A 25,444-nucleotide genomic window follows, 5' to 3' on the forward strand; every position below is an offset into this window, starting at 1 on the left:
TTAAATGAAAATGTTTATAAATATTAAACAAACATATTTACGAATATGTTCGTGAACTCTAAACGAACGAACACAATATTAAAATTTAAATGAACACGAATCAAATATTAACATTTTTAAAAATAAACAAATAAACATAAATACAATCTTATTCGTTAAAACTCGATTCATTTGCACCCTCTAAACCTCCTTTACTCAATATTATTTATTAAATGTATATATCATCATATTACGCAATGTAATTATAGCTGAAAATGTAATAGATGGAAACATCTCATAAACGATATCATGTGTTTTTGTTTTTACCAATACTATAGTTTATCGATTTGATCCATCATCCACCAATGAACGAAACGCCAACTTAGTTTATATATTTATAAAAAAAATCCAATATAAAATGCAAGTAAGGGTGTATTTATTGTGACTCTTGACTTCGGGTTTTCATATTGGAGGTGCTAACTACTGATATTAAGAAAGGAGACCGTAGGTCAATTTGTTTTTATAGTTAATTAATTGAATTAAAAATATAATAAGAACAAAAAAAATAAAGCTGTGGTAATGAATTGAAAACCCAAAGCAGAGCATCTTTGGCGCAAAGGAACAGTCTCAACTCTCAAGACAATAATTGGATAAAACAATTAACAATTATGATTTAATTCTATAAATATCGCGTTTAATATGTTCTAGGTGACTTGTTAATTATATATTAACCAAAATTGAATGGTACATCCATCTCCCTGTCAATCCGCCGTGTCCCCCAGATATTTTATAATCGTATTACAGGCGGTGACGTGAGTTTAATCCCTTTAAATGCACCGACCATATATTTTAAAGCCAGGGGTTTGATCATTGGTCATTTTTAGGCTGCATTTAATTATTTTGGTTTATTCGATGAAAACCATTTGACAATATGACATCCCTTCTAGATCGAATGAACTTGATCTGTGGGGCCGTCGAGGTGAATGCTTTGGAGTAATTGGACATAAAATAAATAATTATACATTTTTATGATTGTTAGATAAGAGAAATTAAAAATTAAAGTTATTTTTACTTTTTAAGAAATATATTTAATTATTATTATTATTTTTAATAAATTTTTAATTTCTCTCATCAAATTTTTAGTTTTACGGTAAATAGAATTAGATCCTGTCTCCTATATTATTAATTGTCGTTAGTTTTTTCATTAAAAAGATATGATATATATTAAATTAATAAATTATTTAACCTTAATGTTAATTTTTAAATATTTATAAGTAATAATTTTGAAAAATAAAATAAAATATTTTTTTTGAAAAGATATATAAAAAATTACAACATATTTATCAAATTTTAATTTTTTATAAATTATAAAATTTTAATAAAATAATTTATATTCCTCGTTACTGTTGAGATATGTATAGTTAGGAGATAGGGTTGTCAGCAAGTTAGTTCAAGTAGTTGGTTATTATGTATTTGTATATAAAGGTTGTAGTGTTGATAGTTTTCATATAACAATTGATTTACACTTCCCGGTATATGCGATATGTGCATTCAACATAGTATCAGCAGCTAGTTTTTTTCATTTGGGTTTTCGACTATGTGGGCCTGGTCTATTATCACGTAGCCTGTTATCAAGTTTTTGGGTTAATAATTTTTGTCTCATAACCGACTTTTCCTTTTTCTTTCTAGCTGGGGTGAGTGCGTCTCTACTGCGTGTTATCTGATTAATCGACTACCCACGACGGTTTTAAAATGGAAAACTCCTTTTGAGCTTTTGTATGATAAATCTCCTAATCTGTCTCATTTGTGTGTCTTTGGGTGTTTGTGCTATGCAACTAGACCTAATAATAGAGATAAGTTTGCTTCGAGGGTCATTTCTGCTGTTTTTTTTTTGGCTATTCTGCTTCTCAAAAAGGGTATTTGTTGTTGAGTCTTGAGACTCGTTCTTTCTTTATTAATCGAGATGTTATTTTTCATGAGCAGATTTTTCCATTTGGGTTTCCTATTGATAAGTCTTCTACTTTTTTTTCCTTCTATCCCAGTTTTGGGCTATGATTCACCTTTGGCTCATGATTCTCCTATCCTTAATTCATCTCATGATTCCCCTGCTTCAACAGAAATTTCAGCTCATAACGGTCCTACTCTTCATGTTCATCAGCCTATTCCTAATTCTGTTCCTACTCGTGTTTCGTCTAGAGTGTCTAAGCCTCCTTCTTGGTTACGAGATTATGTGTGTTCCTATCAATCGGCTTCTCCTTCAGGTTTGTACCCTATTTCGAATACTGTTTCCTATTCGCATTTGCCTTCACATACTAAAACTTTCATTTTCTATGTAACTTATAAGTTCAATAATCAAAATTTTATATTTTTTGTGACAATGTTGAACAAATTTTTGTCTTCTTTATCTGCAGTGTTTTTAAAGCATATATTCTGTATAAATTTATAACTATCGGTAAAAGTTTAATAAATTAAATTGATTATAATAATTTTGAATAATAAACTGTACGTGGTTGTTGTTAAACTTCCAATTGTTATAAAAAATCAATTTATAAAAATTGTAAGATTGTAAGGAAAAAAATAAATTAAAAATATAAATGTAAATAAAATATTCAAATAATAAAAGAATATATAATTTTCATGGGACAATCCTTAATCCATTCTTTTGGAATTTTAATGAGACTCTAAACAAAAAATCAAACTATGAAACGCAGAACCATGCCTTAATAAGATACAAAAGTGGAAAAACATAGAGAGATATGGAGCTAAGTGATAAAGCTAGAACATTATTGTAAATCATTCCACATGTAGTATGAGAGAATAAATTAGGGTGGTAAATGAGCCGAGTTTGAACGAACAAGCTTTTATTCATGTATGCTTATTTATTTTTAAGCTTGTTTAGGTATGATTCATAATCGTTAAGGATTTCATAATCACGTTAATGTTTGTTTACTTAAATATAGAAGTGTTCATTAATGTTCGTGAACATATTGAACGAACATATTCAAAAATATGTTCATGAACATATGATTGAACATGTTCACAAACAATTAAAAATCTTTTCATGAATAATAAACAAACAAACCATAAATGAATCTAATTTTAAACTTTTAGATATAAAATAATCAAAATAAATATAAATATTTATTAAGTATCTTTTATAGAAAAATATCAAAATATAGATAAACAAACCAATAAAGGAGATTATAAGTGAACTAATAAGCAAGCTTGTTTGCAAACAAAAATTAACCGAACACACATCTATTCGAACTCATTCATTTGATGAATAAACATAAAATTTTCTTTCATATACATTAATTTAGCTTAATAAACGAACATATCACGAGTAGTTCCTCGAGCTCTTTTCATTTATAGCCCCATAAGGAATGAGGTTGTGCTTGTGCAAGATGCAACCTTATGGAGGAACAAACAGAGTTATCATAGAAACTTTAAAGCCAGAACTTTAACTTACTTGTCCACAATTACTGAATAAGCCAGCAAGTTGGTCTTTAGCAACCTGAAAGAAATGATTTTCAAAAGTGACTTCACCAATCAGAATGAAACCCCAAAAAAGAAATGGTGTCACTGGTTAAGCTTACATTCTGATCAATATCAGAAACATGTATTGTTTGCCTAATACTATCATCTCGCTGAGCTCGAAAAGCTTTACCATTAAGCCTTCTCTTACCTTGGCTGGAGTTGTTTCCTCTCCTACGACAAGCATTTTACTTTTGACCAAAATAACAGAAACCCACACATAAAACACCACAGGAATTCAAATCAATGTTATAAAATTTATCGAGTCTTCCGGTGGATGGGTGTATCAATTTGAGGATAATTTTACATTCAGAATAGTTATATGTTAAAATGATTTTTTTTCTCATTTTCTTTACATTTCTGCAATATTATTTCATACAAGTGGGTGCTGATATTTGGTTCAAAAGAAGAAGCATGTTCAGTTTGAATTTATTTTATTTTCGAAAATGGTGAGGAAATTGAAAGCTTAGTTCATTACTTCATGGCAACCATGGCGGAAATCTCAACTTACATTGTCAAGAACGCCAAAGAAATTTTCTCTTAGGCATCGTACAAAAATGTTGCAGAATACACCTTCGTTTGAAGAGAATTGTATGTCGTAAAGACTATGATCCTCGAATACATTCAAGCCTATTAATGGGATAAATCTCAGCCAAAAAAATGAAGCAACGTGATGCAAGAAATAACGATTTCTTGTTTGTTTTGAACAACATGAGATAACTTACATTTGAATGTCTGTAAGAAACCAAGATTAGCTTTGCTTATTTATTTAACATGTGAAATGGGGTTTTTCATGGCTTGAATCTTCATTATATTACGTTATGGAGATTCAACAAGAAGCATATGAAGAACAAGAAACAACACGACCACTTAATGTAAAATAGACTACAGGATTTTATGCTTTAAATGGTGCTACTAATTATCTTTGTCGGATTCTTAGAAGTCGATTTAGAACTCTTTCCAGATTTGATAGCAAGTTTAGATTTCACTTTAGTAGCAGTCCATTTCTTATTCGTCGGAGCAGAAGCAGTTATCTTTGCTGACGGAAGTTTAAATGTCTTCACCTTAATCAATTTTCCATCAGCCACAAACTTCTCCAAAGGGAAGAACACATAAGTTTTCCGTCCCTCACCCTAACGGCGGTTAACAGCAAGTGATTTATTTGTTATAAATCGATAATATTAGTGATTAATTTATTGTTTTTGAAACTTCAGTGGGAAAAACAAAAATTTAATCAAACATTAGTGACCATTGATGTAGTTTTCCGTTTCTCTTAACTGCTAAACAAAACCGAAACCCAACGCAAGAATTGACAGTGTAAAAATCAAAATTAGCCTAAACCAAAAAATAAAAAAAAATGAAATTATAATTTCGAGGAATAAACGTCGCTCTCTCTCTCTCTCTCTCTCCGTCTCAACCTGGTTCGGGAAAGCTCAAAACCAAAGGGTCGAAAAAAACTTGAGAGCGATTTTGTTTTTGTTTTTTTTTTCATTATCAGGGACAAAAAAGGTGCTGTGTCGTCTCTCTATTGGAGCTCAGCTTCAGAGCTAGGGTTTCGTTTTTCTTTGCTTTTTTTTTTAAGGTTTTCGATGAAGGTAACTACGCATATTGCTTGTAATTGTCGATATATTGTTTCTTTTTTAAAAGGAAACATGGGTTTTTATCAATTTTGCTTGCACATTGGGGATTGGTGTTATTAGAGTCTGCTGGATCTCGGCATTAAGTAAGATAATCTTAATTAAATTCAAATCGTTCTTCAAGGTGTATAGCTGTGAAGCTAGGGTTTTGTATCGATGTTTCTTCTGAGCTTTGGTTTCTAGGTTTAGATCTTCACTGTACACTTTGGTAATTGATATTCCGTTACCCCGTTTACCGTTTTAGCGGAAACTGGAAGGGCCTATTAATTGTTTCTTCGGTTTTTCAGTTGGTTTAACTTTTAAGAGTAGGTTTTGTCTGTTATTTTGTTGAAATTCAATTTATCTCAATATCAAACAAGTATCTGTTAGTTCTGATAATTTTAAAAGCCTGAGCTTTTAGTTAATTCTTTTATGTCAGGTTTTGAGGATTGTCATCATTTATGTTTGTCTAGTATTTTGTTGACAATTAATATGATTTTACATGATCAGCTTGCTTGGAAGGTATAATACGGCTGTTTTAGCTCATTTTGTCCTTTTTTATGTTGATGATATATTGATAGTGTCAATGTTTCTTTCCCTTTTAATTTGATACCAAATAATTGATTAGCAATTTTACAGAGAACTTTATTAGGGATGAGGAGCTACGTGATTAACCATTGTGTCATGCCATTTTACAGGTTTCTTTTTAGATCTCTCACCTAGAAGCTTCACCTCCTGTTCTAGATGGAACAAAAATTTTCGGTATATTACAAAGTTCTCTTTGTTTAGTGGTTTTGCATCTGAAGCACCATGACCCTGGAGGATTTTTTTACATTGGCTGAGATGAAAGATGGGCTCACAGTCCCTTCACGAGTTGAGGAGCTAGTAACTGTAATGAAGGAGGAGAAAGAATCTGTGAATAAAAATGTCAGCGATGTGACCAGGCAGTGGACTGCTGTTGCAAGCACAATTGCAGCCACCGAGAATAAAGATTGTCTCGATCTTTTTATTCAACTAGATGGACTCTTGTTTCTTGACAGATGGCTGAAGGATGCTCAGGAATTTGGTAATGAATCGAGTGATAGTTTTGTGGAAGAATCAATTACTGCACTCTTACGAGCTCTTGAAAAGTTGCATAAAAATAGGGAGACGTCTGTTTCTTCAGAGATCTGGACTATGGTGAAGAGTCTTCTTGGCCACGATAGCTCTCGAGTTCAGGACAGTGCTAGGTTGCTCTTTGAAAGCTGGAAACAAGGTAGAGTTACTGATCATGTTGACAGTAGTGGACCTGAGTATGAGATTTCAGGTACTGCTACTGTTAGCGGAGAAAATAATGGGCCACAATGTTCTGCCAAAGATGGTTCTGTTTCAAGAGGAAGTTCCCATGAGGAAAATGATGGAGCAGATGCTGCAAAAAGTGAAAACCTTCCTTCATGCCAAGATTGTGTTCAACCAGAAAGCGCCATAGATTTACCCATTGAAACTACTAATGATGAGCTCCAACCCCACATAAATTCGGACCATTCGAACATGGAAAACAGGTATCTGTCTCATGTGGCCTCCTCTTTTGTGTCAAATCCTGTTCAAGAGAATTTGCCCAAAAAGGAAGATCTCCATGCAAAAACTGTGGAAGAGACATCCCGTGAGACCTGCAGTTTACCAGATTCAAAGAAAGAAGATATTGAAGTTTTGGATGCTCAGAAGTTGAATGGGTTATCAAATGATGAAAAATTGTTTGATGTGACAGCTTCAAACTCTAGTACTGTGGAGCATGCTGGTGTTGGAAGTGCTCTGGAGATTACAACAGAACCCAATTCCCAAAATGATTCTGAGGCCAATAGGAGTCATGTCCTAAAATCTGTCAATCTTGCTGATGAGAAGACACATGGCTCTGAGCCAAAGAAAGCAGTGGGTGATCTGGAAGCAATGAATCATTCCGGCAATAGTTCACAGCTATTCAAGATTGCTGGCAAAGACATTGAGTCTCATTTGAGCATGTTGCGGAGCTCCTCCGAGTATCAGCTCATGTATAAGAAGCCTGGGAATCTGGAGACTAGATTTTCCGGGAAGTCAGATATTGGAATAGCAGAAGAAGATAAGGAGAATATTGGATTTGAGAATTTTAGGGGTGGTTCTAGGTTTACCGGTACTCCTGTTGTGATCAATACAACATCTGACATTGAGCTCAAGTATGGTATAGTTGATGCTCTAGAAGTTGCCCGGATAGTTGCTCAAGAAGTGGAACGAGAAGTCGTAGACGACAGAGAACTTTCCAGAAGCCCTTCAGAGAAGATTTCGGAAGGTGGTATTAGGGAACCTAATGCCCTAGGATCCATAAATGGAAAGCAAGATCTACCCAGCGAGGCCTTGCCAAAGGAGGTGTCAACTGGACCCACTCAGTCTGCTGGAGCGCAAACTGAGGGGGGTGGGATTATTAATTCAGATGATCCAGACAATGAACCAAAAACTGAGTTGCATGACATGGAGTCCTCTCAGGTGACTGTAGCTCAAGATCCTGAGCCTAACACAGAGAAAATTCTATGTGATTTTGATCTGAATCAAGAAGTATGTTCTGATGATATGGAACGTGCTGCAACTTCCATCTCCACCCCTGTTTCGGTGGTTTCTGCTTCAAGGGCGGCTGCAGTGCATTGCTTACCTGCGGCTCCTCTGCAATTTGAGGGGACTCTTGGATGGAAAGGATCTGCTGCCACAAGTGCTTTTCACCCAGCATCACCACGCCGAAACTGTGATGGTGATAAGACTCTATCCCTTGGCGGAACAAGCAATAGCTCAAAACAGAGACTGGATTGCCTTGATTTTGATCTCAATGTTTCTGGGGCCCTTGATGAACAAGGTGCTGAACTAATGTCTGGAAAACAGGTTACAGTCTCATCAGACCTCCATTCTGCTGAATCTTCAAAAGAAAACCATAGAAAATCCGAGAAACTTGAGCTGGATTTAAATTGTATCAGCGATGATGGTGATGCTACAGCATTAGATTCAAGAGTGGAGCAACAACATTTTTATGACAGGAATGGCCATTGTAGCCAATCATCTGTTTCTTCGTCATCACCGATGCAGTCTTCTCTGAGGAACTTCGATTTGAATGACAGACCATATAGTCAAAATAATGCCTTAGAACTAAGACCATATCCTGGTAGATCTTCACGAAATGCTCTTGCCGTTGGAGGGCCTAAACCCAATGATCCTGTCATTTCTATAATGGGTGCTAGAGTGGAAGTCAATAGGAATGAATTTGTTTCTCAGATTTTATCCTTTCCAAATGGCAAGGCCCTTGACCCGGCAACTGATGGAAGTATCTCAAGGACTGCAGGGTTTATGGGGTTAGTTCCCACGGCGTCATATACACATTCTCCTGCTTTTAGTGCTAACGGACTGCCTTTGGCGCCAAAGATGTCCTCCTCTGCCATTTATGGGGCTAGTGGTTCAATACCCTATATCGTTGATTCAGGTGCACCCATTGTGCCTCAGCTTATGGGCTCTGCACCAGCTGTTCCAATAGCTTACTCTCAAGCACAGTTCATGATGGGCATGAGCAATGTGAGTGCTGGTTTAAATGGTTCAGGCCCCTCACAGCCTAATTTCGATCTGAATTTTGGATTAGCAATTGAGGGAGGAAATACAGAGTCCGTGGGTTTAAGGCACCCTTTCATGCCTGCTCAAGGTAGGTCAATAGAAGAACATTTGAGGGCAAACACACAAGCCTCCTCTAGTTCTGGGGTCGCCATGAAAAGGAAGGAACCGGATGGTGGATGGGATCCATACACATTTAACTACAAACAGCAGCAATTCCCATGGAAACAGTAAGTTCATATTACGTTGCTCCTCCTTCCCTCTGGATCATCTCATAAGTCCAAGTTAACTGATGCTTGCATTGCCAAAGATGCCTGGAAAATCGGAGAGCCCATTGACTTTTGTGGGAGGGGAGTTGAACTGAATAAAACGGGGAAATGACGAATGTAATATGATTCATGAGGTTGATTGCCAAAGTTGGGGGAATTAGATTTTAATTGTTTTAGTTTTGCCTTATTTTCATGTTTTCATTTTCTGCGTTCCATAGAAGAAGGCCATTGCAACCGCAGAAGGCTTGGTACATGTAGGTGTAACTTATTTCCTTTATGTCACAGAAAGATAAAGAAACTGTGCTTTTCTTACCATTTCTTTTCCTTTTAGCGAGAACAATTTTGGTTATTCATCATTACTTATTTCAGTTATTGCCAGCTAGAAATCTATGTATATTATTTGTCACATTTCATTTTGCCTGTTTGCGTATGCTTAACAGTTGTATAAATCCTCTACCAAATTATTAAGTGGCCCAGTGTCATTACCTTGTCATTCTTTTTACCCTTTTCTTCGTTGTTCGTTCATTTAGAACATTTTCGTAATGATTTGCTTCGTTTTCTTTATGCTCCTTGCTCTTTTCATGTAAACAAAATTTACTAAAAAAAGCTTGACAGACCAGGTGAAGGGTGACAGCACGAATTAAAAAGAAAAACAATTTTAACAAAATTGACTTGGATTGGATATATAGTCAGTAATTTAGTCAACAATAAACATCAGCAGAAACTATCAACATTTGAACACTAATACTAAAGTTACAGTTGCTGTAGAAACTACAGGCATGTCCCTTCCGACTGGCAGATCCTGACCATTGTTGTACGTAATCCCATCTTCTAATAGCTAGTTCTCCCCCTCAATCAAAATGTGTCTAATAAAAGCATACTAACACTACCTTCGCTTGTAACTGGAAAACAAAAAGGAAAGTTTAGTGAAAAATAAAATCAAGACATTCTTGAGAATAGGAAGATGATTTGCACCAAGCAAAACATCCTCCTTCAAGTTATTCAGAAATAACAGGTGTAGAATCTACTTGGAGAACTTGCTAGTGTAAAGACGGAAAGACACTAAGATGCTAATCCGATCTGTAAAATCAAGTTCATCATGAGATGGAGTCTAAGAAATTGTGCTGAAGCATGTATGCTAATTTTTCTAAAATACATTTGTGCAAACATTGCCAAGACAAATTTGAAAACGAAAGAATTAATGGTTTAATATGCAACCAAGTTCTCCCGCTTAATTTTGAACCAAGAAACAGTTAGTATAGATCTATAAAGAAACAAGGCAGGAAATTATAGCAATATATCATGTTTCATACCGTGATTTGCTCTTGAATGAACTCTTGGACTTTTTCCTTCCAGCATTACTTGAGTTTTTCTGCCTCCTCTCACTTATGTCATTTTGAAATAATTCCTGCATCTCTTCTGTCCTTGATTGAGTTCTTTATTTAGGTCGCTTTGACATTTTGTTGGATTTCTTAACAATTTTGCCAGAATCTACTGCCTTCTTCACTGCTTTTGCTCGCCGATAAGCCAAGTCAACCAAAGATATACCTTCCTTCTCTTTCTTATTTTTCCCACTACCCTGCAATTCCCATATATTAGCATTTCGTAAAAATAAAGAACTTGCCAGTCCACAACATACTGATTTTGACAGTTAAGAAGGGAAAGAGTCTAAAAAGGTTTGCCAACAACAAAGTTGGATAAGAATTCCAAAAAAGAAAGAGATACTTACATGTGATTCATTAATTTCACTTTGATCCTCCAACATTTCTCTGGCAGCTTCCAGTTTTCGACGTTTCTTTCGAGGTAAATTTTTCTGTTCAATAGATCTTAGCATTTAGCAATGTGCACAATACAAAAGTTTTAAAAGCAAGTTTTGAAATGAAAAATATCTACAACCTCACGCTCCCGCTTCCTCTTTCCTTCATCTTAAGGTCCTCAGCTTGTTGTGCACTGATGATTGCATTACTGTAATCTTTTTCCTTCTCCACAGATGCCTATTCGAAGAGATAATTTCACATCACGGTAGCTAAACACAAAAGTGGTTTTTGATAAAAATTCCATTAGCTTATAGACTAGTGACAGCAATACATGAAAATCAAAATTTCACCTTTGCTTCCTTTGCTACAAGTTTTTTCTCCTTTTCAGTCCTAAACCAGGTTCTTTTAGGTCGTGCATAAATTTCATCCTTATGTGCAATCATATTTTCAGCCTTGCAACACAAGAACATAAGGTTAAACATACTAAAGCATGAAGTCTCAAAATAAAATAAAAAATTCACCAGGATCTGAAAATGGTACTGCCAGAAAGCCATTGAACAATTAAATAAAGACAAGTAATAACATAAAGAGCAGAATCAGTACTTTAGAACTATACAATCCAGACATCTAGGTATAAATAGCATGAAAATGTGCAGATCACCCACCTTTGTAGCTTCCATTTCCGCCTTTCTTAGGGCTCGCTCACCCCTGACAAAATCCAAAATCAGAAGCTATAATAGTTGTATAAAGAGAAAGAAATAACCTTGAAAATGAAACAAACCAAACCTCTCCTCTTCAATAACTTCAGTGACTTTCTCTTCCATCTCCTCTATTTTCTGAGACCACTTAGCAATAGACTGCTCCGCAACAATCCGGCTCTTCAACTTAGAACCTACCTTCTTTGCCTGTCCGATACAAACCACCATATAGAGTTAAAAGAAGAATTTTCAAATTTCTAACAGGAAATGTCCAGATACTTACTCCAATTGGGCAAACTGTTTCATATTTTTTTATGAAATTTAAGTTTAAGAAGGTATCGGAGTGAGAACGACATATTTGGAAATAAAGCACCTTTGCAATTCAAAGTTTCATAATTAATCTTGCCATTTATTAAGCCCAGCATGATTCTTTACCACGATCAGAACCAATATTAACATGCATAATCACTTTCACAAAAAATTTCAATCCTGAATGTCTATTCTAGGCTGGGAAAATAAGGCAGACCAGGATGACCATCACTTACAATAGCTTTTAATAGAGATCGGTCATTGTCAGTAAGAAATGTAACAGCATATCCTTCTCTACCAGCTCTTGCAGTCCGACCCACTCGGTGAACATAACTGCATAAAGTATAAACAATAGAGTCAAGCCATTGCAATAAATCACAGTGCACATCAATATATATATATATATATACATATGTAGCACAAATTATTAATGATAACAGAATAATGATGCATGCCGGTCAAACATAATTCAAAGAATGCGGATCTACCTTGTCATATCTCGAGGTCAAGCATAATTAATGACGGTCTCAACACCAATTATATCAAGTCCCTACACATTGCAACCATTCAGAAGCATGTGTTAGAAAACAAAACTGCTGCTGCTTAGATGTATGCATGAACATGTGAAGAGTAGATGCATAAGTGCAAGGGATGAGTTTCAGTGCAGCTACTTACACGAGCAGCCACATCAGTGGCAATTAAAAAATCAACTTCCTGCTTCCTAAAACGTTCCAAAGCCTAAACAAACCATAATTGGTTAGAATGGGAAAAAGAACAATATAACTTACTCACATCAAGGTGCTGAACTTGAGTCCAATAATAATAATGATTAAAAGAAAGAGAAGGAACTAAAGAACAACAATAGCATTTACTCACATCAAGGCGCTGAACTTGAGTAAGATCTCCATGAAGCTCAGCTGCTTGAAGACCAGCCAACTGAAATATAATCTTCAATCTATGGGCAGCTTGCTTGGTTCCACTGCCAAATGAGATGGAATGTCATTTCTAAAGTCATAAGCATTTGCCCACTAATATGGCTGTGACATAAAACTGGTTAGTAAATAAACCTTGTCATAAATTTAACCGAAACAACAGAGAAACATAGCGTATTTTCTCTATGGATCTTTTTCCCCCTCAGAACAAGTGTACTGATTTGAGAAATATGATACTATCCAAACATGTGTATCCTATCGAAATATTAAATCAGTACAGTCATCTACATGTGTAACAATAACCTGAAGATAATCACTTTGGAAGTGAAAGTCTTTGAGCACAGTGACAGAAGGACTACTTCTTGATTTACTTCACGCATTCGGAATATCCTTACAACCCTAACAAGAAATAACAAAGATAACATAGTCAAAACACACAAAATGGGAAATTATCAAGCAAAATAGACTGAAATTATAAGAAATTACTCCTCGGTCAATGTTGATGGTCATTTAGCCAATGGGTCAGCTGAGAGACGTAAGGGTCTGGTCAAAGAAAGCTTGACAAGCTCATCAACTTCTTCAGTCATTGTAGCTGAAAACAGCATAGTCTGTCTCCTTTTAGGACAAAGCCGAACCTATATATAAGTTGCATTATATAACATACAAATCCACAGAAACGGATATCAATTCAATGCAGAAAAATATAACATGGTACGTTAGGAAGAGAAACTATTACTATAAAAGGGAACTCAATTATGTGTATCTACTAGTTAAAATTCATCTTTGATCCAACTTTGGTAAACATTTCATCTATTGATAAAGATATAAATTCTAATATGGATAACAGTTCTGTTTTACCTTTGCATCTTACTCCTCATAAGAATTAGACAAAATCCATCAAGTCAGAAGTCATGACTCATGAACAAACTACTCTTCCCTGTCATCTAAGAAATTTGAACCACTTATAAAAACAACTCATATAAGAAGAAACTTGATTGGGATAAGTTACCAACTCATGAATTTCAGCGCTGAATCCGAGCTCCAGAAGACGATCTGCCTCATCAAGGATCAAAACTGCAAGATCATCCAAATCCACAGACATTGTATTCCGTAAATGATCTATCATGCGTCCAGGAGTAGCCACAACAATGTCAGGCATTAATCTCAAAGCTGTCTCTTGTGCCTATCAAGACGACATGAAATAAAAGAAGACAATGTAAGCATACGAATTCAAATAATTCGACAAACTGTTAACATCAACTTCCAAATAAACAGGCTCTCAAAAAAGCATAGTGGATTTATCTGAAAAAAATAGTGATTTTATTAGTAATCCTGAGAGCATCAATGATAAAAGTTCCACAAACCAGTCAAACGTTTAAGAAAATGGATAAGGATGATCATAGATTTTTCATAATAATGGAGGAAGTTTCAAGTGAGTTAAAGAAAGACCTAAAAAGTGTGCTGAAAGGATCAGACATATAATTTTTTCCTGTACATAAAATGAGTGCAAATTAAGCCGGCTAAGTAAGGAAATCAATAGGTCAAACCTTTAACGAAAGCCCGCCAACAATCAGACAACATCGAATATCAGTATACTGAGCAAGTTTCTCTATCATACTGTGAACCCTGCAACAAATGAATGTAGAATAAGGTTTAAACCTAAACGAATCTCCAAAATACACATGAAAGATATTTATAGTTTTCAACAAAACTTGAAGCATAAAAAGATCGAACAGACTGCTTTATAAATATTTCCAACAAACTATCGAAGTAGTAAAATGCAAAAAACGGTTAAGTAGTTTATGATAGCATAATTCCATTATAAAAAATCATCACTTACACTAAGTCGGAGCAAAGAAAGCAAAATCCTGAATAAATCTGTGACAGAAAGCGGAAATGTTTAAAAGATTTTTTAGCACTTACTGAACGGCCAACACTCTAGCAGGTGTAAGGATTAGCACTCGTATAGCTGAAACCCTTTTAGGACGGAATAGCAGCCTTTCCAGTGTAGGCAAGGCATACGCAGCAATCTGAATCATGGGAAAATTTAAAGCATTGAAATAAAAATCAAATATTCAGTAGCAAATTAATGGCACAGAAAGAGATGAAGTTCAAAAGAAACATACCTTCCCAGAACCAGTAACTGCACTCCCACATATATCGCGTCCAGTCAAGGCTAAGGGTATACATGCAGCCTATAAAACAAATTACCCAAAAACTCAATGATGAAAAAAAATAATGAAATCAAGTAAAATAAAGACCTGGATAGGAGTAGGCTTGGTGTAACCCAATGTTTCACAAGCTCGAAGCAAAGGACGCGAGAGATTGAGCTCAATGAAAGAATTCGCATGAAATGAAGCTCCTTCAGATGGCGCAAAGAACGATTTACTGTCTGCTGCATTATTTGTTTCCGCGTCTTCATCTTCTGATCTATAATCAACCTGATTTATTGAAAACAAAAAGGATTACTACTTAAAAAAAACGATATTTAGTAATAAAAAGAACAAAGCAATAAGAAATAATTCCTTGTTTATCGGATTCGGATTCGGAATCGGGGTTCTCGTCTTGCTGAGCTGGAGCAGAGCTTTGTTGGAGGATTTTGGTGATTTTGAAATCAACGGAGGTGGTGCCACGGCGAGCGTGTTCCTCTGCCACGGATTCAGAGTAAGAAGCAAAGTCCCAAGGAGACTGAGATTTGCGTTTCGGTTTAGAAGGTTTGACTCCTGCTTCATCTCCTTCTTCTTCTGCTTCTTCATTTTCTTCCTCGTTGGATTCTGAAAGTTCCGGTTCTTCGTCACTGAGGGCTTCGAAGGTGAAAGGAGCCATGGAGTTCGGAATCAAGAGAGTTTGTGTATGTATAACGTTTCACAATAAAACCCAATACCCAAAAATGCCTTATAATATATGATTTTAATCAATTTTTTTTGGATTTACCAAAATGACCAACAAAATCGCAACGCGAAATAAAAATCGTAACGCGATCCCCAGAATCACAAATCAGTTTCCAAAATCGCAACGCGATTCTTGAAAATCGCAATGCGATAGTACAAATTCGCATTGCGATTTTCCAGAATCGCAACGCGAATATGAAAATCGCAACGCGAACACATAAATCGCAACGCGTATCCGTAAATCGCAACGTGTATCCGTAAATCGCAACGCGTATCCGTAAATCGCAATGCGTATCCGTATATCGCAACGCGTATCCGTAAATCGCAACGCGATTTTTAAAACGCCATTATAATCGCTACGCGTATTTTATTTTCAAATTACAAAAACGAATATTAAGACAAAATCCCGTAATCGCAACTCATAACCTAAAACCTAAAATCACAACTCAGTCCCATCTCCATCTCTCACTCTCTACGGCGAAATCTGTCCCCATCTCCGAAGATTTCCGTCCCCATCTCCGGCGAAATCCCTCACAACCATTCACGGTCAGAAATCCCTCACAATATTCAGAAATGGAAAATCAACCTCCGAGGGTTAGTTTTTTTAATTATTTTTATTTTGAAATTTTTGCATTATTGTAGGTTTTTCATATTGAAACTGATGATAAGTTTACTGGTCATTTCAATAATAGATTAACCATTTCACTTAGATTTCATTTCGCGTTACGATTCTCTCGTTGCGATTTTCATTTCGCGTTGCTATTCTCTCGTTGCGATTTTCAAGTTAGTATTTGTCTTTGTCTTTGTTCTGTCTTTTGGTTGAAGTAATGCAATCCATTCAAGTTTCAATTTGCAGAAGAGTCGCAACGAGATAAATGAAAATCGCAACGTGAAAATGACTATCTGCAACGAGAAAAATGAAAATCGCAACGAGAGAATCGCAACGCGAAATGAAAATCGCAACGAGAGAATCGCAACGCGAAACCAAAATCGCATTGCGATTTTCATTTCGCATTGCGATTCTCTCGTTGCGATTTTCATTTCGCGTTGCGATTCTCTCGTTGCGATTTTCATTTCTCTCGTTGCGACAGTCATTCTCTCGTTGCGATTTTCATTTCAACCAAAAGACAAAACAGTGTTGCAAATTTTAGTTTCAAGAATAAACTACTACTTTTTATGTTTATTATTTTTGGTATATCTTCACAGTGTAGTTTTTGGTATATCTAACTTGGTATGTTTATTGTTTTTGTAGAAATTTTTTTCGGCTTCATTGACATTAAGGAATAAAGTTAGCCTAGCCACTACAATTGCTTCGAAGCTTTCACCTGCACAAAGACAATTGTTTGAGGAAACCTGCTTCGGGCCATGGCTGAGAGTACAGCATCCGGGTGGAGATGCTAATTTGACCCATTTGTGGCTTCAGACCATGACATCAAATCTACCCGACAGTATACAACGTGGTGAGGAAGAGATATGGTTTCATTTTCCACCAGCGTATACTTGTTTTGGGCGGAAGGAGTTCTGCTTAATCACTGGTCTACGATTCGGACACGATGATGTAGGCCGGTACACTCGTCATATCGCCCGCCCATCATGGTTATCCCGGGTTTTTCCGGATGAGTCAATGGAGAAGCCGAACCTACACGTCGACGACCTGAAGAAATTGTTTAATAAGAAAGCTGGTTTCACTCGGATGGATGACGTCGATGTTGTCCGAGTATGCCTTCTACTACTTGTGTATGCCGGCTTTTTAGGCAGAGAGGCCAGACAACCTATTCCTCGGGAGCTAATAATATTGGTAGAGGACCTGAATGCATGGAATCTGTTTCCGTGGGGTTCGTATATATGGAAAGCTACCTGGACTAAGTTGTCTACTGCCTTTGATGACCGCAAAAGTTTGCGTGGCGATGGGTCGAAATACACTTTGTCAAGCTTTGTTTGGGCCTTTAAGGTAAGAATTTCTATATAATGTTTCTAAAATTATAATTAATTATTTAACAATTACTAATTTTGTTATTATATTGTTTGTAGATTTGGATATTCGAGGCTTTCCCCAGCATGCGTACATATGCAATAAAAACGTCAAATGATATTCCCAGGGCTATTTCCTGGAAGAGGAAAAATCTGTTGGATTGGGAAGACTTAATACCATATGCAACAATAAATAATGTAAGTTAACATAAATACTTTCATATAATATATAAACAAGTTATTAATAGTAGACGTTTAACTTTGTTTGAGTTTTTATATTGTTAGGAGGCCAACATTCCATTACAAAGACTGACACCCACGGAGGCAGAGCTTGCCACTGATTGGTGGCAAGCTAGTCAGAGTTTTTTTGATGGCACGGATGATGAGCAGCATCCACTTCCTCCAATTCGAGAGCCATCACCTCACCCAGAGCCATCACCCGATCGACCCGACTATACACCTCTAGAACGAGAGCCATCACCTATCCCGTCACATCATCGAGCCTCTTCTCCACCATCACCTCATGATAGGCGACCGGTAAAGAGGCCACGACATTTATCTCCTTGTTCTCCACCTCCACGGGATGAGTTACGTGATGAGGTCAATGCCTTGCGTGAGGAGATCGGTACTCTACGCGATAACGATGGTGCATGGCGTGTGGAGGTGTCAACTTTACGTGCTGAGGTTGCCGCTCTACGTGAGATGATAGAATCGTTGCAGAATGAGGTTCATACTCTACGCAACGAGGTAAGTTTAAGATTTTCCATATTTAACTTAATGATAAATTTACTCGTAATTTCACTTAGATTAGCCATTTCACTTAGATTGCTTAGTAAATTTATTCGGTTGCTGCCAATTCTGCTAAACTGTGTATTATTTAACACTGTGAAATAGTATTTGTCTTTGTTTTGTCTTTTGGTTGAAAGTAAATTTGTTCGGTTGCTGCCAATTCTGCTAAACTGTGTATTCTTTAACACTGTGAAATAGTATTTGTCTTTGTTTTGTCTTTTGGTTGAAAGTAAATTTGTTCGGTTGCTGCCAATTCTGCTAAACTGTGTATTCTTTAACACTGTGAAATAGTATTTGTCTTTGTTTTGTCTTTTGGTTGAAAGTAAATTTGTTCAGTTGCTGCCAATTCTGCTAAACTGTGTATTCTTTAACACTGTGAAAAAGTATTTGTCTTTGTTTTGTCTTTTGGTTGAAAGTAAATTTGTTCGGTTGCTGCCAATTCTGCTAAACTAATACCCTGAAGTCAGTATTTGTCTTTGTTTTGTCTATTGGTTGAAGTAATGCAATCTATTCAAGTTTCAATTTGCAGAAGAAGAAATAGTTTACTTTCGCAACACGAAACTTAAAATCGCAACGAGAGAATCGCAACGCGAAATGAAAATCGCAACGACAGAATCGCAACGCGAAACCAAAATCGCAACGCGAAACCAAAATCGCATTGCGATTTTCATTTCGCGTTGCGATTCTCTCGTTGCGATTTTCATTTCGCATTGCGATTCTGTCGTTGCGATTTTCATTTCGCGTTGCGATTTTGGTTTCTCGTTGCGATTCTCATTTCGCGTTGCGATTTTAAGTTTCGTGTTGCGAAAGTAAACTATTTCTTCTTCTGCAAATTGAAACTTGAATGGATTGCATTACTTCAACCAATAGACAAAACAAAGACAAATACTAACTTCAGGGTATTAGTTTGAAACATATTTTTCTTTGTTATCTGATGCATTTTGTGAACTATGATAGAATAATGACTTGGGTGAATACAATGCAAGTTTGAAACATATTTGTCTTTGTTTTCACTGTTTAAATATCATGTCTGTTTATTTACTGATTTTTGTATTTAATTATTTAGCGGCCCGATAGAGTGGATGCTTTACGTCGGGTTATGCTTGCACGACGGAGTTCACGCATCAGACAGCGTGCACGTGCTATTAAGTCTCCGTACACCCCAATAGTGCGAAGACACCGCAAGAAGAAGCCCGACTCGCCTGTCATCCCTCAAGAGTCCACTCCTATCGTTGAAGAGGCCCCCCTATCATTCCTCGAGAGTCCCCTCCCACCGTTCAAGAGGCCACTGTCATCATTGAAGAGGTCCCTCCCACCATTCAAGAGCCCGATTCACATGGCGTCATATGTAGGCTTCTTGAGAAACCCTCTGACGTGCCGGACATAATGGATGAGAGTTGGATCTCGTATAAGTTACCGGCCAGTACCATTCCGGTATCGGAAGTGGAGAGGAGACAACTACCAGACACAATTCTGGATAACACCCTTTGGGCTAAGACCGCAGTTGATTTTTATCTACATGAGCGGAGCCAGGGGTGTTTCACTGACATATGCAAGCTCACCGATGATATCTATTTGTTGCTTGATCGGTCTTGGTGGGGCGTATTATTAGGGGTCGAAGACAATGGCTATTTCGATGGGGGGTAAGTCTTATATTTTTCTTATATTTCAATTTGATTAATTTTTTTTTAAATTTATGTAAGTCACTAATATATGTCTTTTTTTGTAAAACAGCATATCGATGCGTGGGTGACACGTCTTCTAATAATAAGAAAACTTAAGAAAAATAAAAATATACGATATACAATTATGCCGACGTCTTTTAACGCCGTTCACTTGAAGAATGCACGAGATGAATCATTTGATTTGGGCAATGGACAAGCTAAACTTTATCCTGCATGGTGGGAGGTCGATAAGGTTAGTATTTATTTTAGATTGAGTTTAAAGGTTTTATGAAATAAGTGCGCAAATGAATGAATTATTACTTATGATTGCAGGTGTTTATCCCTGTTTTGGAACGTAAACATTGGATTCTCGTCGAGCTTCAGCTCCCATCCCTTAAGACAATAGTGTATGACAGCATGATAAATTACATATCATTGGCTGATTTAAGAGATATTATTAAGGGATGGAGCTCTCATTTGGCTAAATTCTTGGATGCGATCAATTATTGGACTCGTTCTGGAAACAAGAAGCCAAAGAAGCTCAATATTACAGTTATTAGAGACGAGACCGCGCCACAACAAACGGAAGGAGCCAGAGGAGATTGTGGTCCTCTCGTATGCTTGGCGTTGGAGCGTTTGACGACGGGAAGCACCAAGTATCTACCTCCCACCGATAGAGATAGAGCTGCAGTAGGCTTGTGGTTTCGGCATTATATGGCTAAATCGATATATACGAGACGCTGCCTACCTGCATCCGCGTTATAAAAATGTACATAAACAATTGGTAAGTTTATAGACTTTTGGTTTGAAAATGTTTGGTTAAGTACCTAGAATTCAATAATTTGCTGTTTGTAGGTTTTAGATGTGTAGAAAGTGTTGTTTGAGCAAATGTTTGGTTTCTGCAGGTTAATCTCAGAAGTGAACTGCGTGAAAATGATGTATGGCTGCAAAAGTTGATTCAATAGTTTAATTGATTGTTTTTGATTGTTTAATTGATTTGTAAAAGTTGATTCAATAGTAGATGATTGGAAATAAGAATTATTGCTTATTTTTTGATTGTTTAATTGATTTGTAAAAGATGATTTGTAAAAGTTGATTTGTGTAATTGATGCGAACATAATTCTTATTTGTGATTGTTTAATTGATTGAAATGTAATGGTTGATTTTGTTGATTTCAATCTGCATTATGTTGAAGGCAAAAATGACTATCGCAATGCGAAATGAAAATCGCAATGCGAAATGAAAATCGCAACGAGAGAATCGCAATGCGAAATGAAAATCGCAACGAGAGAATCGCAATGCGATTTTCATTTCGCATTGCGATTTTCATTTCCGCATTGCGATTCTCTCGTTGCGATTTTCATTTCGCATTGCGATTCTCTCGTTGCGATTTTCATTTCGCATTGCGATTTTCATTTCGCATTGCGATTCTCTCGTTGCGATTTTCATTTCGTATTGCGATTTTCATTTCCGCATTGCGATTCTCTCGTTGTGATTTTCATTTCGCATTGCGATTTTCATTTCGCATTGCGATTTTCATTTCCGCATTGCGATTTTCATGTTGGGATTTTCATTTCGCATTGCGATTCTCTCGTTGCGATTGTAATTTCCGTGTTGCGATAGTCAAATGCATGCCTAATAAGTGATAACAACTGAATAACAAGAGTTGGTTAAGTCAAAATGGTTGGCCTGAGTCATTAATTCAACTGAAAATGTTAAAAGTTCACACATAAAATCCACATAATACAACGTTTGCATTTAAAAATCACCTAAGTTAACAGTCCCAAAAGGTGAAGCCAATTGTGATTGGGATTTTAAAGATGATTGCCTTTTGCTTGACACCATATGAGCTTTGGATTTTGATGAGGATCCATATTTTGGTAGAGGAAAAGATGATTTTGATGGCACTGGTGATCCACATGTCAACCTTGTATGACCACTTTCCTTGCACCGACTACATGTCGATCTCTTCTTCTCTTCACCCTTAGACGGTATACGATCGTGACTTTTTGGTCGGCCAGGTAGCCTTCTGTCCATGGCTGGTGGCAAAACTGTTTGTAAGTCATCTGGTATGTCCCACTCAGAAGGATGTGGAATAGGGTAGACAATCTCGACATAAGTCTGTCGATAAACTTCTGTAGTGTAGCAATCCATAGCGTATGCGCTTGAATCATCTTGGTTTAAATGAAGAGCAACTTTTATAACATGGCCACACGGATAACCAGATGTTTGTCATTTCATACAACTACACGTCTTTGCATTTAGATCGACTAGCCCATTTAAGTTATTATCCAGTACTTGAAATAAAGTGTTTGAACATGGTTCAACTCTCCATGACGTTGACTTCACAACACGTTTCGTTATCTTTTTTTCAGTCCATGGTGTAACACGATGTTCCAATGTTCCTGTAAATTTAAATAAACAATACTTAGTAAAATATATAAATATGATAAGTTACGAATTCAAAGAAATAATACCTGCATGGTTTCTTTTCTTGTAGTACCACTGTTGAATAGAGGCTCGAAAAAACTCCATTAACATAGTAAGGGGTAATTTCCGGGAATGACGACTTAGAGCGTTGATTGATTCTGCACTATTAGACGTCATGAAACCATATCTTGCTCCAAGTTGATGTACTCTTGACCATCTTTCAAACCCGACATCTTCTAGTGTTTGAGCACACTGAGGCAAAACACGTCTTAAACAATTTATATGCTTATTGAAATCCACTTCCCGATAAGCTTTTACAGCCTTCCAGTATGTCTATTTGTGCTTTTTTATACCAGCAGACCTTGATTTTAGATTTCTATACAAATGAACACCACAAAGTCCATGAAAAGCATCTGGGAAACACCTTCTAACAGCGTTGTCAATTGAGTTTGCCCTATCGGATATGATTGTCAGATTGCTAATAGGACCTATGCAATCCCTAAGATGCCCCATAAACCATGTCCATGAATCAGAGGTTTCAGATTTGCCAACCCCGTAAGCTATTGGCAATATCCCATTGTTAGCATCCATGGCTACTGCTAATAAGTTTACTCCAAGGTATCGACCTTTCAAATGTGCTCCGTCAACTATAATAACTGGGCGCATGCAAGTAATAAACGAACGAATCTACAAAATAATATACACAAGAAATATAATCATTTAAATGTGAAATGCATGTAACTAACAAAATGAGTCAACAAAATTATATTGATTTACTAACCGTAGCACTAATGGCGATAAACAGCAACTCAAAGTGTCCATCTCTATCTGTTTTGATATGAGTTACCGACCCAGGATTTTTCAGCTTTAAATTGTGACAATAAGCCGGCAGTTGGGCAAACGATGCTTCTGGCGACCCCCTCAACAATTCCAAGGCATAACATTTGGCTCTCCAAGCTTGAGAATATGATATACTAATCTTGAACCGAGCATTCATGTCAGTCATAATTTCATGTCCCCGATATACCCTGCCATTCAAAAACATTAACTCAGCCAGAAAACCACCCAACACCTTTTTGTTTGCCTGTCTATGGTGAGGAAAAACTTGGGTTCTTGAACATGTATGTTTATCAATAAAAGTCCTAACTTGAAACATTTCGCAATCTTTTATTCTCTTTGCAATCATACGCCACGTACAGTTTTTGTCAATCATACACCTTGTTTCGAAACGATCTTTGCTTGATTTGTTAACTTTTAGTTGATAGCCATCTTCCACACATTTCGTATACAAAGCTATCTTCAAGTCTTCCTTTGTATCAAAACAATCATCTTTCTTGATACGAATAACTTTTGTGTAACAATCAACTGCTTTCTTTACCAACTCTTCTTCCGGTATCTGAAGTAATTCTGGCATATTCCAGTTATACGCCCGTGGCATTTTCTTTTCTTCGGGGACTTTTTCTTCTTCTTTTTCTTCTTCAGGATTATATGAATTACAGAATGGATGTTCAACATGTTCATTCACAGTCGTAACTTCCTCCTCATTATCATCAACAATACATTCTTCGGCAACGGCTGTTTCATCATCAAAATTCGGGTATTGACCAATATCAAAATCATTACACGCAGGGTCTGTTTCTTCTTCTGAAACATCATCAAAATCCGTGTATTGACCAATATCAAAGTCCGGATATTGACCAAGACCAAATTTCGAATACTGACTAGTACTCAAAATTTTTTCTGTTGGCTCATCATCGTCTAACTGGTCAATACGAAAACCGGAATTTGGTGCTGAAAGTTGATTTGGATTAGAGAAAGGTTGTGGGTTTTGAGAAAAACTTAGTTGATTACTACCCGCTACTGACCCAACAATACTACTTCTAGGTTCAACAACATACAATGTAACATCATCTTGTGAAACACTAATGTAAGCAATGAATCGTTCAACATCTTCATTGTCGGTTAACAAATAAACTTTACCATTTCTCTGATAAGACAGCCTAAATCCACTTAGGGGCTCTAAATTCAATTTATTTGAAACACGTAGCATTAGAGTTTCATAAGTTAACTTTTGTAAAGACAATTTTAGTTGAAGATTCATGGGTAAAGGCATATATTGTAAAACACCATGAACATTATCCCATGACCCTCCAAAACACAAATCTATCCAAACATGATCAACATTAGATGATTTCATGGTTGTAAATTAATTTACTAAACAGACGAGCTGCGAAACTAAAACCTGTTGCCGGATTGGGAAGGATGTCGTTGGATATAGGAACGGATGTCGCCGGAGAGAGTGATAGATGGAGATGGAATGAGTTGCGATTTAGGGATTTAGTTTATGATTTACTGCTGTTGCGTAGTTATATACCCAAAATTTTAGTGTTGTGATTTACAGATTCTCGTTGCGATTTACGGATTATCGTTGCGATTTACAGATTCTCGTTGCGATTTACGGATTATCGTTGCGATTTACGGATACGCGTTGCGATATACGGATACGCATTGCGATTTACGGATACGCGTTGCTATTTACGGATACACGTTGCGGTTTACGGATACGCGTTGCGATTTATGTGTTCGCGTTACGATTTTCATATTCGCGTTGCGATTCTTGAAAATCGCAATGCGAATTTGTACTATCGCATTGCGATTTTCAAGAATCGCGTTGCGATTTTGAAAACTGATTTGCGATTCTGGGGATCGCGTTGCGATTTTTATTTCGCGTTGCGATTTTGTTGGTCATTTTGGCAAATCCAAAAAAAATTGGTTAAAATCGTATATTATAAGACATTTTTTGTCACTGAGGCGATTTTCTCTACCTAAAATGGCGCAACAGTGTGCTCTAAGGTTAATGCTTAAAACCCATAAACCCTAGTTGATGTGGAAGGCAATTGTAGAATAAGAGGGGGGAACTATTACGTAGAAAAGAACGTGACCTAATTTATTTTAGGATGAATTACACTATTGATCATCTCACTTCTAATTTAATCATTATATTATCT

The 25,444-nt window shown here is 36.5% G+C and overlaps 1 protein-coding gene and 1 pseudogene across 2 annotated transcripts; one reads left to right on the forward strand and one right to left on the reverse strand.

The window, feature by feature from the left end:
• Nucleotides 1-4,882: 4,882 nt before the first annotated feature.
• Nucleotides 4,883-9,310, forward strand: LOC120168238. Of its 2 annotated transcripts, none has more exons than XM_039177025.1 (2): nucleotides 4,883-5,108; nucleotides 5,828-9,310. In XM_039177025.1, the coding sequence occupies exon 2, from the start codon at nucleotides 5,940-5,942 to the stop codon at nucleotides 8,958-8,960; it is 3,021 nt and encodes a 1,006-aa protein (XP_039032956.1). In that variant the 5' UTR covers nucleotides 4,883-5,108; nucleotides 5,828-5,939; the 3' UTR covers nucleotides 8,961-9,310. The 2 variants fall into 2 exon arrangements, with proteins under 2 accessions (XP_039032956.1, XP_039032957.1); XM_039177026.1 differs by lacking the exon at nucleotides 4,883-5,108 and adding an exon at nucleotides 5,161-5,236.
• Nucleotides 9,311-9,771: 461 nt separating this feature from the next.
• On the reverse strand, nucleotides 9,772-15,575 carry LOC120168140 (annotated as a pseudogene).
• Between the last annotated feature and the right edge of the window lie 9,869 nt (nucleotides 15,576-25,444).

This window comes from Hibiscus syriacus, unplaced genomic scaffold, assembly GCF_006381635.1.
Source record: "Hibiscus syriacus cultivar Baekdansim isolate YM2019G1 unplaced genomic scaffold, ASM638163v2 tig00111715_pilon, whole genome shotgun sequence".
Classification (NCBI taxonomy): Eukaryota; Viridiplantae; Streptophyta; class Magnoliopsida; order Malvales; family Malvaceae; genus Hibiscus; species Hibiscus syriacus.